A 19,217-nucleotide genomic window follows, 5' to 3' on the forward strand; every position below is an offset into this window, starting at 1 on the left:
GTAAGAAATATTCAGTAACATTTCTTTGATTCGGCAAGCCAGAATATCCTCCTAGTTAACAAATGTTGAAATGACAAATGAGAAAATTTTCTCTTGAAGTAGAGCATCCGGGAAACACCAAAGAGAAGAAACCTCCTTCATTTGATTATTATTACTGAAAATCATTTAAAATTATTCAAAGTTTATGGAAAATAATTATCTTTTCTCATGAATTACACATTGATAAATCCGTAAGATATGCACATCTTGGGAGAAGTACAGACTATTGGAATTCTTTATGATGATTTGTACAGCTTGTTTTTTAAAAGATCATAATCTGTAAAAACAACCAAACACAAATGTTTATGATTATGTCATCTTTTTTTTTTTTAATTTTTTTTTTTTTAGCGTTTATTTATTTTTGAGACAGAGAGAGATAAAGCATGAATGGGGGAGGGCCAGAGAGAGGGAGACACAGAATCTGAAACAGGCTCCAGGCTCTGAGCTGTCAGTACAGAGCCCAACGCGGGGCTCGAACTCACGGACCGCGAGATCATGACCTGGGCCAAAGTCGGCCGCTTAACCGACTGAGCCACCCAGGCGCCCCGATTATGTCATCTTTTAAGAAACAATCATTATCAGACCAATATACCCAAAAAATTACTGTGATGCAATTACACAGAGCCTTGGCTCAGAAGCTAGACATCCCAAGCATATCCTAGCTCTGCCACATATGAGTTTCATGATCCAAATGTCTCTTAACTCACAGGGTCTCAGTTTTCAAATTACAGCTTAAAAACTTTACATTAATGGAGTTATAATTGAAAACTTAATATGTGTACACTGTAAAAAAAAAATTCACACTACAAAAGGATATTAATAGCAGGAAAGTATGTCTATTTCCCCCCAGTTCCCATGCCTACCAACAAATACTTACCAATTGCTTATTGATCTTTCCAGAAATATTTGTGTATATTGAAGGCATCATGCATGTATATATATGTTTGTGTATATGCAGATATATCTAGCTTTTAATTACAGAATATGATGCATATAGGAAAATAAAGAAAACCAATGTGCAGCTTAGTGAATGTCATGTTAAATACTAATCTGTGTAAATACCATACCGGTCAAAAAATCGTATATGTTCCCACTTACTCCTTCCCAATCACAACCCTCTCCCTAAAAGTTATCACTATTCTGAATTTTATTTGATTTTTATAGTATTCACTTCCTTGCTTTTCTTTATATCTTTGCATCCTAATTATGCATTCTTACATGCCACAGTTTAGTGCTAATTTTGAAATTTACATAAATGGGGGCGCCTGGGTGGCGCAGTCGGTTAAGCGTCCGACTTCAGCCAGGTCACGATCTCGCGGTCCGTGAGTTCGAGCCCCGCGTCGGGCTCTGGGCTGATGGCTCAGAGCCTGGAGCCTGTTTCCGATTCTGTGTCTCCCTCTCTCTCTGCCCCTCCCCCGTTCATGCTCTGTCTTTCTCTGTCCCAAAAATAAATAAATGTTGAAAAAAAAAATTAAAAAAAAAAAAAAAAAGAAATTTACATAAATGGACTCAGTGTAGATTTATTTTTTGGATTTGGCTTCTTTCAATTCTTATTCTATTTGTGAGATTCATCCATGTTGTATTCAGTCTGTTTCATTCATTTTAACTGCTGCATAGTAGGAATTGACAAATTTTTTCTGCAAAGGGCCTGATAATAAATATTTTAGGCTTTGTGGGCCAATAAAATCAAGGATATTATGTCAGTACTCAATGAAACAAAACAAATGTTCACAAATCTCTCACTGATAAAATTCAAAGGACAGTAATAATTGACTATAGTTTTTTTTAATAATTTATTTTGAGAGAGAGAGTGTGCGCATGTGCACAAACAGGGGATGGGCAGAGAGCTAGGGGAGAGAGAATCCCAAGCAAGTTTTACATGGTCAGCACAGAGCTCGATGTGGGGCTTGATCTCACCAATTGTGAGATCATGATCTGAGCCAAAATCAAGTCAAATGCTAAACTGAGCCACCCAGGCGCCTCATGTAGGTTTCTTTTCTTTTTTTTTTTTTTTAACGTTTATTTATTATTTTTGGGACAGAGAGAGACAGAGCATGAACGGGGGAGGGGCAGAGAGAGAGGGAGACACAGAATCGGAAACAGGCTCCAGGCTCCGAGCCGTCAGCCCAGAGCCCGACGCGGGGCTCGAACTCACGGACCGCGAGATCGTGACCTGGTTGAAGTCGGACGCTTAACCGACTGCGCCACCCAGGCGCCCCTTTTTTTTTTTTTTTTTTTTTTTAATACAGGTCTACTAATGAAAAAAAAATGGAAGTCTCATCTAGGGGATAATATTTTGCCTGAGATTCAGATCATCAAAACTGATTACATATCATCATTAGCAGATAAACATTTGCAATGAGGCCCTCCCGCCCCCATCTCAGCTTTGAAAATGTCTGTCACACAGATAGATGCTGCCAATACTGATATCAATCCATGAACATAGGCTTTTATTGTGCATATTTATTGCTTGGAAGGCATTTACAGAACTCAATTAGATTCTTCTCTTGATATTTCCCTCTAAGCATGTCATTCATTACAATGCATTTTAATCACTTCCAGTTGAAGGTTAGGTAGACATCCCTCCATTGCACAGGTAAAGAGACTGTGAAATGGGAAAATTTCCTTTGCACTTGTTTCAAAGTCCAAAAAAATGCTCCTAGAAGTGTATATAAGTAGTATATACAAGTCAGAAATCCATAAATGGATTAAACTGTCCACAGGCACTTGCATTATCTAGGAGGAAGATAAAAGTGTTTTTTAACATTATCTTTGATAACTCAGTAATTTAAACTCAAAACACATTCGCTGCAAATATGTGTGGGAATTAACTTCTTGTTTTAACTTTTGATAGCACAGGAAGCATATAAAGCAGCTTGCCATTACTTTGTGATTCAATGTTAGTTGTCACTGAAAAGACTTTACCATAGTGTTAAGTTCTACATATAAACTCTGTTATGCTTTATGATTTTAGGTTGGACTCATTAAAAAATACTACCAAGTCTACAGCAAAAGCTAATTTCCAAAGCCATTCAGGATTCCATAATAGTGGATAAGGGTAGTTTTCTTAGAAAAATCTCAATCTGAGCTCAAAAACTTACACTGAAACTCACCATTGCTAAGCCATCGAGTATCAGTGAGGTAGGGCAAGTCAAGACATGCAGCTATTTATGACTAAAAAAATTTTTCATGTTGCAATAATTAGCAATGGTTAAATCCATGTGACTGAGTGAGGATCACCATTGAGACAGCTGGTTAAATAACACATGATGGATTCAAACATGTTTTCACCAGTAAAAGTTTTATCCACCAAAAACCTAATGCGGATGTTCTGAGGGGAAATTTGGCCTTACATTTGGTGTTCCTCTCAATTGCAATCCATCATGATAGCCCATATGGATTTTAAGAACCTTCTTGGTTTCTGTTTCCCCTAGTAAATTAAGACCCTTCTGTCTTTGGCAAGCCTGAGCCCCAGCTTATGCCCAAACTTGGCTAATGCCCCAAGGCAAGAAAATGGCCAGCTATCTCAGATCACTTAAGAAGGACTTTTCTCTGTCCTTTTAGTTCTAGTCCCTTCAATTTCCACAGCTCTCCAATGTCTTTAAAAATGATTTTTATAATGTCTTATTTTCTCTAATTGTTGCAGCTACCTACTACATCCTACCTAGAATCAGTAAACATGTCTATTTTCTGTTTTATTAAATTCTGTTATTTTAGTGTATTCTTTCTTTCCTTTTGCTTTTTTGTATCTACTTTGCTGTTATTTTTCTAATTTCTTGAAAAGAATGCTTAGTCTTTATTTTCATCTTTTCAGATAAATGCCTTTAAGACTACAAATTTCTATGTAAGCACCACATTAACTGTGTTCCAGAAGTTTGATACGTACATTTTTGTCATTTTTCAAAATATTTTCTAGTTGTTATGACACTTTCTTTGAACAGATTTATATCTGTAATTTTCAAACATTAGAATTATCTTGTCATTGCATTTTTATCAAAGAATACACTTTGTATGATTTCGACTCTGAAAGGGTTGACACTTGGTTTATGACAGTATACAGTTTTTGTAAATGTTGTGTGTGTTCTTGAAAATAATATGCATTCTGTAGTTGTTAGATGTAATATTCTATAAATGTGCGTTAGGTCAAATTTCTTAATTATGTATTTCAAATCTTCCGTTTTTTACTTTTTTCCCCTTTATTTGCTCCATCAGTTCCTAAGAGAGATTAAAGTTTCCTAGCATTACTTTGGATTTGTCTGTTTCTCCTTGCAGTTCCATTAAAATTTCTTTACATAGGTTGAGGCCATGTTATTAGATACATTCATATTTGTGACTCATACTCTCCCAATGAATTAAAACCTTTATCTTTATGAAGTGACCCTCATTTTATCTAACACAGCTTTATGCCTTAAAGTCTTCTTTGCCTGATATTAATATAGTTGTATCACCTTTCCTGTGGCTGATGTTTTCATGGTATTTTTTTCTCTCCTTGTAAGGATTCTGTATTTTTATATATGCCTCTTACAAACAGCCTTTTTATTCAGTCTGAAAAATTCTGACTTTGAGCATTTATTTACATTTAATATAAATTCGTGATGAATCAGTGATAAATACCTACCATTTTATTTGGTGCTTTCTACTGGTTTTTTTCCTTTCTCTCTCCTATCTTCCTTTTGTATTGAGTGGTGGTGGTGGGGGGGGGGGGGTGGTTAATTCAATTTTCTCCTATTAGTTTCAATGTCCTACATCTTTTTACTATCCTTTAGGATTCACCTTAGAGGTTACAGAATGTTTCCTTGAGTTATCAAAGATAATATTAAGTAACACTTTTATCTTCCTCCTAGATAATGCAAGTGTCCTAGGACAGTTTAATCCATTTATGGATTTCTGACTTATATACTACTTATGTTGTATAACTGTATTGCTATTTTTTATTGTTTTATACAGTCAATAAATATTTATCTACATGTTCTTCATTTACCTCCAACTTTCCAAGTGGGATAAATTTTCTTCTGTTTGAAAAACACCCTTGTGGGGCGCCTGGGTGGCGCAGTCGGTTAAGCGTCCGACTTCAGCCAGGTCACGATCTCGCGGTCCGGGAGTTCGAGCCCCGCGTCAGGCTCTGGGCTGATGGCTCAGGGCCTGGAGCTTGTTTCCGATTCTGTGTCTCCCTCTCTCTCTGCCCCTCCCCCGTTCATGCTGTGTCTCTCTCCGTCCCAAAAATAAATAAACATTGAAAAAAAAAATTTAAAAAAAAAAAAAAAAGAAAAACACCCTTGTGTTTTTCCTGTGGCAATTTCTTCTAGTGACAAATTTTGTTTCATTTATCTGAAAATATCTTTCATTGTCATTCTCAAAGGATATATTTGCAAGGTATAGAATCCTATTTTATTACACTATTTCAGCATTTTGACAATATCATTCCATTATTTTCTAGTTTTGCTTCTGATGAAAAGTCAACTATCAGCTTAATTATTGCTCTTCTGAAGGTAATTCAACTTTTCTTCTAAAAACCTTTAAGATATTTTTTCTTTTGTTTTCAGCAGTCATATTAAAATATATCTAGGTATAGATTTTTAATTTTTTTCTGTTTGGGGTTAAGAAGGGTTCCTAAATATTGAGTCTTTCACTGGTTTTAGAAAATTCACATTTCAGGGGCACCTGCGTGGCTAAGCTGGTTAAGCATCTGACTTCAACTCAGGTCATAATCTCATGGTGAGTTCAAACCCTGCATCAGGCTCTCTGCTGTCACTGTGGAGCCTGCTTCAGATCCTGTCCCTGTCTCTCTCGGCACCTCCTCTTCTCACTATCAAAAATAAACACTTAAAAAAAAAAAGAAAATTCACATTTCATAAGATTTCCCAACATATTTCTTCTTAGCACTCAAATATCTAAAATCAGTGGTCGATGTATGTCTACTATCTTTTTGTCTCTTCCTAAGGATTAAGTTATCCTACATCAATCCTTGCATCTCTTCTGTGGTTTCCATCTCTTTGTTCCTGTATTCTTTCTTAAGTAAGTTCTTCTCATCTATTTTCTAATTTACTGGTTTTCACTTTAGCTGTATTTATCCTGCTCTTAATTCCATGCATTGAATTTCTCATGCTGACTACAGTATTTTTAGATTCTAGAATTATTTTCTGCAAATCTGCTTTATCATTTTTATCATTTACAGTTCTCTTGAAAATTTCAATATTGATTTTTATCTCTTTACACATAATGTCTTAGTTCAGGCTGCCATAACAAAATACCATAGAATGGGTAGCTTAAACAACAGAAATTTATTTTTTTCACAGTTCTGCAGGCTAGGAGTCCAAGATGAAGATGTCAGCATGGTCGGTTTCTGGGGCCAACTTTCTTCTTGGTTTGTAGATCACTGCCTTCTTGCCATGTCCTCATATGGCACGGAAAAAAAGAAAAAAACAAAAAACAGAAAAAACAAGCTCTCTGGTGTCTCTTCTTATTAGGGCATCATTCCCATCATGGGGGACTCACCCTCATGATCTCATCTAATCATAATTATCTCCAACAGTCCTTATCTACACATGTCATCATATTGGAGGTTAGAGCTTCAACATCTGAATTTGGGAGGGACACAAGTCCATAGCACTCCACCCCAGCCCTCCCCTCCCCCAATTCATGTCCTTCTCACATGCAAAATACATTCATTCCATCCCAATAGCCCCCAAAGTCTTAACTCATTAGAGCATCAACTAAATCTCATCTAAATATCCTCTAAATCACAAATCGGGTATAGGTGAGAGTCAAGGTATGTTCATCCTGAGGCAAAATCCTCTCCAGCTGTGAATAAGTCATGTACCTCTAAAATATAATGGCAGAACAAATATAGAATAGATATTCTCATTCCAAAGGGAGAAATCAGAAAGAAGAAAGAAGTAATGGGTCCCAAATAAGTCCAAAGCCTAGCTAGACAAATCCTATCAGATTCTTAAGCTTGAAATTAATCCTCTCTGCCTCAATGTCCTGCCTTCTAGGTCTGTGGGGATGGCAGCATTACTCCCATGGATCAGGAGGATGGCCCAATGCTTTGGTTCTGCTGTGTCCCATTGTCCTGGCTCTTGGTGAGGGTCCTATCATTGCACCTCTGCCTGGATCAGGTCCCACGGTGGTCCCACTCTTAGTGTTCTACATCAAGGCCATCTGACCTGTTGAAACTGTTTGAAGAATTGTGTACTTTTGCCTCATAGTAGCTCTATCGGTTCATCCTGTCAAAGCCAAGAGGTCTGACAGCCTTCCTTCATTTCATCCTGCCTCCATCTCCTTCAGTTCAAACTGGCAGTATTCCTGCTCTTATAATCCAATAAGCTCTTTATCAAATAGCTGTTCAACCACACCCTTAATGTTCTTTTCAGAATACACTTTCTCATTTCTTCGAAATATGGATAGACTGAGAATTTTCCAAACCTTCAAGTTCTTATTCCTTTTTGTTTAATAATTCCTTCTTCATTTCATCTCCCTTCAATATTTTACTATATCAGCAGTCAGGAGTAACCAAGTCACTCCTTCAATACTTTGTTTAGAAGTCTTCTCAGCTAACTATCCAATTTCATAGCTCACAAGTTCTACCTCCCACAAAACACTACAACAAAGTTCAGCCAAGTTCTTTGCCACTTTATAAATGATTGTGTTCCATCTAGTTTCCAGTAACACGTTCCCTATTTCTGTCTGACACCTTACCAGAATTGCCCTTAATATCCATATTTCTAGTATATACTGCACAACTCTCCTGCCTCTGGCCATTCTCTAGTTTCAAAGCTGCTTCCACATTGTTGAACTATTTGTTACAGCAGCTTTCCACTCCTGGCACCAAAATCTGTCTTAGATCAGGTTGCCACAACAACATAGACTGGGTGGCTAAAACAATAGAAATTTATTTTCTCACAATTCTGGAGGCTAGAAGTCCATAGTAGTAAGCATAGTTATTTTTAAATCTAATAATTCCAATAGTTTAGATCCCTTTAGGTTTGTTTCTATTACCTGTAATTTCTGCTACTGCTTGTTCTCATGTACCTGGATATCCTTGATCATACTCTGGAAATTGTATATAAAAACCTGTTTTTGAAAAGAGGTCTAGGATGATGCCATCTTTCTACAAAGAGAATTTAAGTTTTGTTTCTGACAAGTTTTCTGAAGCAACGGGAATCAATGATCTCTTTAATTCAATTTCTGCAACTGAGATTTTTTTGGAGCATTCAGATGACTGGAAGCTAAACTGTAGTCTTTGTGAGGGACAGTTATTTCCAATTAATCCTTACTACTGGCACACAGCCTTGTAGAGTCCAACCTAAATGGAAGAGGCTTACCAGGGCCTCCAGTATGACTCCAGTTTTTGTCCCCTTAGTTTTACAAAGCTGGGGAAAGATTCACTCAGCTTTTCAGCCAAATTTTCTAGAATTTGCACATTCCCTCAGGGGAGAAAAAAAAAGTGGCTCTAAATGCCAGAACCAACTCTCTGAATTTTGCTCCTAGATATTTGCCCAGCAATTCCTCACTATTAGGTCTCCATTGTTTTCAAGCTAATTAAAAATATTTTTAACTCAACAGTCTACGCCTACATCCTTAAGCATTATTAAATAATCTCACATCTGTCCTTCCCTCCTTCTGACAGAGAAGGGAGAGAGAGTAATACATACTATGGGGGCAACTAAACATCATGTTCCAAACATTGTTTTAAGTTTGTTTTTGAGAGAGAAGGGGGGGGGGGGGGGAAGAGAGAAAGAGAGACTGAGCACAAATGGAGGAGGGGCAGATAGAGAATCCCAAGTGGGCTCCTCACCGTCAGTGCCGAGCCTAATGCAGGGCTTGAAATCACGAACTGCGAGATCATGACCTGAGCTGAAATCAAGAGTCCAATACTTAACCGACTGAGCCATCACATGCCCCTTTGTTCTAAACGTGTAATAAAGCAGTAAAGAGATCCTTTATACTCAGAAGTAAATGCACACATATTTAATTTAAATTATGTAAATTATTAATAATATTAAATTTACATGTAAGAAAAATGACTATCCAAACATTAAGGGTAATTTTATAACAATAATAAGATAGGCAAAATGCTATGGTCCTTGAATTTATATTATATAGATGTATGGATAACATTCCATGTAAATACATGGTTTATATCTTCAGTGATTTCAGAGGTTATTATTTATTAAAAACAAAAGGTTTTCTGCTATAATTTACAGCCATAGCTAGGTATTTAAGAGTCCTTTATCTGCTTTCTGTCTGCTTTCATTCTTAACTGCCCCCTCATCTCAACATTCCTTCCATGATCCTCATTGGTTGAAACTTCAGGTCCCAATAGATTGCCCTGCAGATGGTCTGTTGGTCACGTAAGTGCAGGCAAACCTGTAGTGAAGGGAATTATTATATAAGATTATGTTAGTAGCAGAGCTGGCCAACACTCAAACCTTCTGAACGCCAGGCTCAAATGTGCCCCTAAGCCTTGTGCCTTCCCTATCCTGACAGCATGCCCTCAGGCCAAAGTAGCAGATGACATGCTTCCATCAGAGGAGGGTTGAAGAAGGTATAGGCAAAGGGTTCACTTCCTTTCTTATAAAAATTCTCATGAGAATTTTACTTTCAACTGACTCTCTAACACTTCTCCTAGTAATTCGGTAAGACAGTTTGTCTCAAATATGTTACTAAGTAACACTGCTTGACCCCTGATTGGTAACTAGCATCTAACTGGAAGGAATTATAAATGAACTATTAATACCTAATAGGAAACCACAGGTTTGTGTGCTGACTTCTTTGACTAGATGAATCCATCAGGTGGACCCTAGAAACTATGCCTATGGAATCGTTACAAGATATACTGGCCCCTGAGGCATGTAAACCAGGCAGGTCCTGCACCTACCGAATGTGAATTTCTTTTTCTTGCACCTGAGCTTTGTAAGCAGGGGACTAAAGAAAATAGCTAGTGTTCTTCTATGTGGATTTGGCAAGAGCTTCCATAGGAAGAGAAATACTGGATGCTGCCCTGCTTGAAGCTGTGGTTCCTGTCTTGCATCTTTCTGGATAGATAGATACTCAAATCGTATCAAACGATTGCCTTGTGACTAGGAATGCTTAGTTGAGCCTAGACCAACTCCTGGTGGGCTAGAATTGGGTAGGCTCTGCCTAATGCTATGCTTACAACTAGCATGATAGGATAGGTAGTTTGTCTACTCCATAAGGTTTTTTTTTTTTTTTTACACAGACACATTTTACAGCTTATTTATGATGGAATACCATCATATACTATGAGGACTCAAAAAATAAAACAGAATCCTCTTTTCTGGTCACAAGAGTCCAGTTGCTATAATATCAACTCTATTCTCTAATAATTTCAATAGCAGATTCCATAACCTAGATGGAATGGGCCAATTAAAATGGGAGTGTTTCACTTTCTTAAACAGAGGACAATCTTTCCACATTACGGTTTTTAGAGTATAGCAGAAAGCTGAATGATGCTGCCTCTCCTCCTCTCTGCTTCCTTTCAGATGAAAAATCAAACTCACCTTAGTTGTTTTTCTCATTTTGAGTTTCTTCCTCTAGTAACTGGTCAGTGTCTGAGACCTCGTCTTGCTGTTGCTCAACAAAATTCTTTTTGAGCATGGCTTCTGTGTGTCTGTGGATGATCTGATGGGCTGCAAGGATATGCTTCTGCTGTGCGTTCCTCACTGTACCAAAGTGACAAAAATTTTTACTCAGAAAATCTGAACAAAATCATTCCCAGAGACTTTCAAGAAGGCAGTGACAGAAATGACAATTTTGTAAACCACATATTCCCTTACTTAAGGCTGATTGGATTAAGTGAAAATTAACTGCTGTTTTAGAAGTATACCTTCTATAGGTAACCTGACCCAAAGTTTATTTATTTAAAGTTTATTTATTTTGAGAGAGAGAGAACACAGCATGAGTGGGGGAAGGGCAGAGAGAGAATGAGAGAGAGAATCCCATGCAGGCTCTGCACTGACAGCACATGGAGCCTGATGCAGGGCTTGATCTCGCAAATGGCAAGATCATGACATGGGCCGAAATCAAGAGTCAGACGCTTAACCGACTGAGCTACCCAGATGCTCCAAGATCCAAAGTTTATTATTGCTGCCCCTCTGTACCCACCCTCCAGTTCAGTCTCACCATATCCCTCCCCACCAGGCTTGCCTCTATTCCCTTCCTCCTCAGCTTCGCTTATCTGGAATATCTGTGCTCCAAATCCAACCCTTTCTTCAAAGCCCAACTCAGGTCCCAGCTCCTCCATAAGTCTCCTCTGACTGCCAGCCACGTTTACCATTGCCACACTTGAGTTTATACAAATCATGCAGCACTGAAGCACTTGATGTGAGTTCCATTTTGTCTTTTAACTAGATTGTAAATGACTTAGAGGTAGAGCACTTGTCTCATACTTCTCTCTGAACTTTTGTTCCTAATATGGGGGATACCTGTTGAGTGACGATGAGTTTCTAAGCCCATGGCTATATAAGGCGGTCCCAGCTCCATATCTTAAGAATATTTATTATTAAGAATTAGTACATTAAGCATCCCATTTCCCTTAGATGCCAGGCATTGTTTTAAACAGTTGGCATATATTGATTTAAACCACTGCACAACCCTAAAAGAGAGTATTATTAATATCCCCATTTACAGATGAGGAAGCTGAGACACAGAGAGATTAGGTAATTTACCCCAAATCCTACAGCTAGTGAAGGACAGTAAGAAGTACTGTGGATTCTGTGCTATGCAGGTATCAGTGAGTTTACATAGGATAAATCACACAGCAACTTACCCTTCACAGTACTATGGTTGAAAGAATGGGTACTTTGGAGTCACACAGACCATTGTTCAAATCTGTAAGTCATATAATGTCTCTAAGCACTAATTTCTATAATTGAAAAATGAGAATACACCTACAGCTACTGTAGGTGTAAGAAACTGAGATAAGTCACTTAAATAATTAAGCTTCTTTCCCTCAGAGCCTGGAGAAGCTAGGGGAGAGAGTCACAAACTAGTAACTATTAAACACACTATTTCCCTGCCTCTTTCAATTCCCTCAGGTAGAATTGACTTGAAGCAGGCTGACCTTTGGACCTAGGAAAAATAAAAAGGAGTTGCATATTTTCTTAAAGATCTAGAAAACAAATGATCCCTTCTATCAGGTGACACAGAAATATTACTTTATCTGAAAATGAAATATTATCATCACTATTCTACACGGTTGACAGGAATATGAATTAGAACAATCTTTTTGTGGGGGCAATTTGGTAGTATCTAGCAAAATTAAAATGCACATATCCTATTTCCAGTGCTGTACTGCTAGGAATTTACTGTCAGAAGCATGACCAGGATATATGTAAAATATGTTGATTATAGCACTGCTCGTATAGGAAAACACAGTGAAACAAACTAAATGTTTATCACAGAGGGTACTGGTTTAAAAATTATAGTACAATTATGTAATGGGAAAATAAGATATTTTCTTGTTCTCTTCAAATGCACTCCACCATTCCTTTATCCCCATTAGGTGATATGAAATGTTATACCAAAACCTGTACAGAATTTTCCTACACAACACAGAAACATTTGGAGGTGTTATTTCACTTCTTTTTTTTTCATTTTTTTGACTGTAAACATTTGAGGCTTACAAAGATCATTTTACCTTTTTAAAAAAATTCCACCATAATTAATATAGTATTACATTAGTTTCAGGTGTACAATATAGTAATTCAACAATCCTATACATTACTCAGTGCTCATCACGTCATGTACTCTCAATCCCCTTCACCTATTTCACCCATTTGCTCACTAACCTCCCAACTGGTAACCATCAGTTATCTATATTTAGAAATCCATTTACTTCTTTTTTTCTTTGTTCATTTGTTCTGTTCTAATGTAACATATGGTGTTGGTCTTTCTCTGGCTGACATATATCACTTAGCATTATCCCCTCTAGACCATCCATGTTGTTGCAAAATTTCATTCTTTTTTATGGCTGGGTAATATTCCATTGTGGATATACACCATATCTTCTTTATTCATCTATCGATGGACACTTGGGCTGCTTCCATAATTTGGTTATTGTAAATAAGGCTGCAATAAACATAGGGGTGCATATATCTTTTCAAATGAGTGCTTTCATATCCTTTGGGTAAATTCTCAGTAGTGGAATTACTGGATCATATGGTAATTTTTTTTTTATTTTTTTGAGGAACCTCCATACTGTCCTCTACAGTGGCTATACCAGTTTGCATTCCCATCAACAGTACAAGAGGGTTCCTTTTTCTCCACATCCTTGCAAACACTTGTTTCTTGTTTTTTGTTTTTGTTTGTTTTTTAGCCATTCTGACTGGTATGAGGGGATATTTCACCATGGTTTTAATTGCATTTCCAAGATGATTAGTGATGTGAGCATCTTCACGTGTCAATTGACCAACTGTGTATCTTCTTTGGAGAAATGTCTGTTCATGTCTTCTGCCATTTTAAAATTGGATTGTTTTTTGGTGTTGAGTTGTAAAAGTTCTTTAGATATTTTGGATACTAAACCTTTATCAGATATGTTATTTGCAAATATCTTCTCCCATTCAGTTGGTTGGCTTTTAGTTTTGTTGAATATTTCCTTTATGGTGCAGATTTTTTTTTTTTTTTTGATGTAGTCCCAGTAGTTTATTTTTGCTTTTATTTTCTTTGCCTCAGGAGACATATTTAGAAAAATGTTGCTTTGGATGATGTCAGAGAAATTGCTCCCTGTGCTCTCTTCTAGAATTTTTATGGGTTTAGGTCTCACATTTGGGTCCTTAATCCATTTTGAGTGTATTTTTGTATATGGTGTAAGAAAGTGATCTAGTTTCATTCTTTTGCATGTAGCTATCCAGTTTTCCCAGCACCATTTGTTGAAGAGACTTTTTCTTGCCTCCTTTATAAAAAATTAGTTAACCATATAATCATGGGTTTACTTCTGGGCTCTCAATTCTGCTCCATTGATCTATGGGTCTGTTTTTTTGTGCCAGTAACTGACAGTTTTGGGTATCCTGATATCCGGGATTGTGATACCTCCAGTTTTATTCTTTTCCAAGACTGCCTTGGCCATTCAGGGTCTTTTGTGGTTCCATACAAATTTCAGGATTACTTGTTCTACTTATGTGAAAAATGCGATTGGTATTTTGATAGGGATTGCATCAAATATGTAGATTGTTTTGTGTAGTGTGGACATTTTAACAATATTTGTTCTCTCAACCTATGAACATGGGATGTCTTTCCATTTCTTTGTGTCTTCTTCAATTTCTTTCATCAATGTTTTAAGGTGTTTAGGGTATAGGTATTTCACCTCCTTAGTTAAGTTTATTGCTAGATTTTTAATTCTTTTTGGTGCAATTGTAAATGGGATTTTCTTAATTTTTCTTTCTGCTACTTCATTTTTAATAAATATAAAATAATATATTGGGTTTGTATCCTGCAACCTTACCAAATTCATTTATCAGATGTAGTAGGTTTTTGGTGGAGTCTTCAGGCTTTTCTTTATATATTATCATGTCACCTGCAAAAGAAAGTTTTTCTTTTTCTTACTAATTTGGATGCCTTTTCTTTTATTGTCTGACTGCTTGTGGCTAGGACTTCTAGTACTATGTTGAATAAAACTGGTGAAAGTGGACATCCTTGTCTTATTCCTGAATTTATGGGAAAGCTCTCAGTTTTATACCACTAAGTATAATGTCAGCTGTGGATTTTTCATACATGGCCTTTACTATGTTGAGGTATGTTTCCACCCAACCTACTTTGTTGAGGGTTTTTATCATGAATGAATGCCCTACTTCATCAAATGCTTTTTCTGCATCTATTGAAATTATCATATGGCTTTTATACTTTTTCTTGTTGATGGGATGTATCACATTAATTGATTTGCAAATACCAAACCACCACCAAAAAGAAATCCCACTTGATCATGATGAATTTTTAATGTGTCGTTGGATTTGGTTTGCTAATATTTTCTTGAGGACTTTTGCATCTATGTTCATCAGAGATATTGGCCTGTAGTTCTCTTGTTTTGTAGTGTCTTTATCTGGTTTTGGTATCAGGGTACAGCTGGCCTCATAGAATACATGTGAAAACTTTCCTTCCTCTTCTATTTTTTGGAATAGTTTGAGAAAATAGGTATTAACACTTATTTAAATGTTTGCTAGAATTCACCTGTGAAGCCATCTTGTCCTAAACTTTTGTTTGTTGTGGGCTTGTTTGTTTTTATTACTGACTCAATCTACCATGCTGGTGATTAGTCTGTTCAAATTTTTCTTCCTGATCTAGTTTGGGAAGTTTATATATTTCTCAGAATTTATCCATTTCTATGTTGTCCAGTTTGTTGCCATATAATTTTTCATAATATTCTCCTAACTCTTGGTATTTCTGTGGTTTCAGTTGTTATTTCTCTTTTCTGATTTTGAGTCCCCCAGCCACCTTTTTTTTAAGAGAGACAGTGTGGGGAAAGAAGAAAGAGAGAAGGGGAGAGAGGAAATCTTAAGCAGACTCCATGCACAGGGCAGAGCTCAACACATGGCTAGATCTCATGACCCTGAGATCATAACCTGAACCAAAATCAAGAGTTGGATGCTTCACCAACTAAGCCACCCATGTGCACCATTCTCTCTCTCTCTCTCTTTTTTTTTTTTTTTTTTTTTTGTTGTTGATGAGTCTGGCTAAAAGTTTATCAATTTTTTTTTAATTTTTTCAAAGAACAAGTTCCTGGTTTCCTTGATTTCTTCTTTAATCTTTATTATTTCCTTCTGTCTACTGGTTTTGAGTTTTGTTTGTTGTTATTTTTCTAGGTGTAAGGTTAGGTTGAGATTTTGTTGCTTCTTGAGGTAGGCCTGTGTTGCTATAGTCTTCCTTCTTAGAACAGCATTTCCTGAATCCCAATGATTTGGGGTCATTGTGTTTTCATTTCCATTTGTCTCCATGTAGTTTTTAATTTCTTGGCTGATCCATTCATTGTTCAGTAGCATGTTATTTAACCTCTGTCTAGGTGTTCTTTCCAGGTTTTTTCTTGTGATTGATTTCTAGTTTCATAACATTGTAGTTGGACTAGAAGTATGACTTCAAACTTTTTGAATTTTTAAAATTATTTTGTGGCTTAACATGTAATCTATTCTGGACAATGTTCCATGTACACTCGAACGTGTATTCCGCTGTTTTAAGATGAAAAGTTCTGAGTGTCTCTTAGATCCATTTGGCCCAATGTATCATCCAAAGCCCCTGTTTCCTTACTGATTTTGTTTGATGATCTATCCATTGTTGTAAGTGGGGTGTTAAAGTCCCCTACTATTATTTTATTACTATTGATTACTTCCTTTATGTGTGTTAATAGCTTCTTCACATATTTGAGTGCTCTCATGCTGGGTATAGAACTATTTACAATCGTTGTATCTTCTTGTTGGATTATCCCCTTTATGATTATGTAGTGTCTTTCTTTGTAGCTTGTTATAGTCTTTGTTTAAACATTTTTTTAATGTTTATTTATTTTTGAGAGACACAGAGAGACAGAGCATGAGTGGGGGAAGAGCAGGGACAGAGGGAGACACAGAATCCAAAGCAGGTTCCAGGCTCTGAGCTGTCAGAACAGAGCCCAATGCAGGGCTTGAACCCATGAACTGTGAGATCATGACCTGAGTCAAAGTTGGATGCTTTGGCTGGACACCCAGGTGCCCTGGTCTTTCTTTGAAAGTCTTTTTGTCTGATACAAATACTACTAACCTTTCTTTTTACTTCCATTTGCATGATAAATGTTTTTCCATACTTTCACTTTCAATCTGCGTATATCTTTAAGTCTGAAATGAGTCTCTTGTAGGCAGCATATAGATGGGCCTTTTTTTTTTTTTTTAAAGCTATTTGTTTATTTATGTAATCTCTATACCCAATGTGGGGCTCAATCTTGTTTCTTTATCCATTCCATCACCCTTTTGATTGGAATATTTAGTCCATTTACATTCAAAGTAATTATGGATAAGTATGTACTTATTTCCATTTGTTACTTGTTTACAGTTATTTTTATTGTTCTTCTCTGTTCCTTTTTTTTTTTACTCTCTTCTCTCATGGTTTGCTGATTTTCTTTAGAGATGTACTTAGATTCCTTTCTCTTTATTTTTTGCATATTACTGTTTTTTTTATTAAAACATTTTTTTAAATGTTTATTCATTCTTGAGAGAGACAGAGCATGAATGGGGGAAGGGCAGAGAGAGAGAGAGAGAGAGAGAGAGAGAGAGAGACAGGATATGAAGCAGGATCCAGGCTCTGAGCCACCAGCACAGAGCCCGACATGGGGCTTAAACTCAAAAACTGAGATCATGACCTGAGCCAAAGTCAGATGCCTAGCTGACTGAGCCACCCAGGTGCCCCTCTATTACGGATTTTTGATTTGTTGTTACCATTAGGTTGATATACAACATCTATGCATATAACACTCCATATTAAATTGATGGTTACTTAAGTTTGAACCCATTCTAAAAGCATTCTAAAAGCACTCCTCCTCCCCCTACATCATAGGTATATGGTGTCATGTTTTATGTCTGTGAGTCCTTTGACTGATTTTTATAGATGTACTTAATTTTACTGCTTTTGTGCTTCCTACTTTTCTTACTCTTGCTTATGGTGTTTGCTTTCCACTCAAGGAGTCCTCTTTAACGTTTATTTGTCCAGGAAACTCTCTCTCCTATTGTGAATAAAATCCTTGATGGATACAGTATTCTTGGTTGCAGTTTTCTTTCATTCAGCATTTTTCTTATATCATGCCTCCCTTCTGGCCCTTCTTCTGCTGAAAAATTAACTCATATCCCTATTTGATTTCCCTTATATGTAACTGTTTTCTTTTGCTGCTTTATCACTACTTTTTGCATTTTAATTTTTATGTGTTGACCTTCTTTGGGTTGATTTTTGGGGGGAGCTCTATATGCCTCCTGAATTTTTGTTTCCTTCCCCAGATTCAGGAAGTTTTGAGCTATTATTTCTTCAAATAACATTTTCTTCTCCCACCCCCTTTTCTCTGACTTCTCCTTCTTGTATCTCTATAATGTGAATATTATGTTTGGTGGTGTGGCTGAGTTCCCTTAACCTATATTCATTTTTTATCACTCTTTTTTCTCTTTCCTGTTCAGTTTGCTTGCTTTTCATTACTCTGACCTCCAGACCACTAATCTGTTCTTCTGCTTCCTCTAGTCCACTATTTTTCCCCTCTAGTGTACTTTTTATTTCAGTTATTGAGTTCTTCATCTCTGGTTCTTTTTTATATTTTCTCTCCTTGTTGAGGTCCTCCACTCCACTGTGTACCTTTATGACCATTAATTTATTTTTGACAAGTAGTAGGATTTATTGGTGGGCATGAATAAGGAGAGGGCAGTGCTGAGGTTCTCAAGAGTGCTGAGTCTACCATTTTCCCAGGGTCCAAAATTTGGGATGTATTTGATGCTAAAGCCATCTGAGATGTCTTGAAGGTCCCTTAGGGCCACCCATACAATCAACAGGCTATGTAATCACACACTGCCAAGGAGGTACTCTTTGCAGCCATTGTACACTGGGCTCCCATGGGAAAAGAGCACATTATGACCATTACTTTTTTTTTTTTAATATATGAAATTTATTGTCAAATTGGTTTCCATACAACACCCAGTGCTCATCCCAAAAGATGCCCTCTTCAATGCCCATCACCTACCTTCCCCTCCCTCCTACCCCCCATCAGCCCTCAGTTTGTTCTCAGTTTTTAAGAGTCTCTTATGCTTTGGCTCTCTCCCACTCTAACCTCTTTTTTTTTTTTTCCTTCCCCTCCCCCATGGGTTTCTGTTAAGTTTCTCAGGATCCACATAAGAGTGAAACCATATGGTATCTGTCTTTCTCTGTATGGCTTATTTCACTTAACATCACACTCGCCAGTTCCATCCACGTTGCTACAAAGGGCCATATTTCATTCTTTCTCATGGCCACGTAGTACTCCATTGTGTATATAAACCACAATTTCTTTATCCATTCATCAGTTGATGGACATTTAGGCTCTTTCCACAATTTGGCTATTGTTGAGAGTGCTGCTATAAACATTGGGGTCCAAGGGCCCCTATGCATCAGTACTCCTGTATCCCTTGGGTAAATTCCTAGCAGTGCTATTGCTGGGTCATAGGGTAGGTCTATTTTTAATTTTCTGA

At 37.0% G+C, this 19,217-nt stretch overlaps 1 protein-coding gene and 1 non-coding gene across 6 annotated transcripts in view; both read right to left on the reverse strand.

The window, feature by feature from the left end:
- Positions 1-6,301: 6,301 nt before the first annotated feature.
- The window catches only part of CFAP91 (cilia and flagella associated protein 91), an 84,765-nt gene continuing 71,849 nt past the window's right edge, over positions 6,302-19,217 (reverse strand). For all 5 annotated transcript variants that reach the window (XM_086675341.1, XM_086675338.1, XM_086675340.1 and 2 more), the window contains 2 exons: positions 10,563-10,724; positions 6,302-9,408 (listed from right to left, as the gene is read on the reverse strand). In XM_086675341.1, the coding sequence (XP_086531467.1) occupies positions 10,564-10,724 (161 nt within the window). In that variant the 3' untranslated portion in view covers positions 6,302-9,408; position 10,563. The remainder of the gene's footprint in view (positions 9,409-10,562; positions 10,725-19,217) is intronic.
- On the reverse strand, positions 18,503-18,636 carry LOC112850592 (small nucleolar RNA SNORA70). The gene has a single exon (XR_003222698.1). It is a non-coding gene; the product is annotated as a small nucleolar RNA SNORA70 (small nucleolar RNA).

This window comes from Puma concolor, chromosome C2 (genome assembly GCF_028749965.1).
Source record: "Puma concolor isolate L17-30 chromosome C2, mPumCon1.1.hap2, whole genome shotgun sequence".
Lineage (NCBI taxonomy): Eukaryota > Metazoa > Chordata > Mammalia > Carnivora > Felidae > Puma > Puma concolor.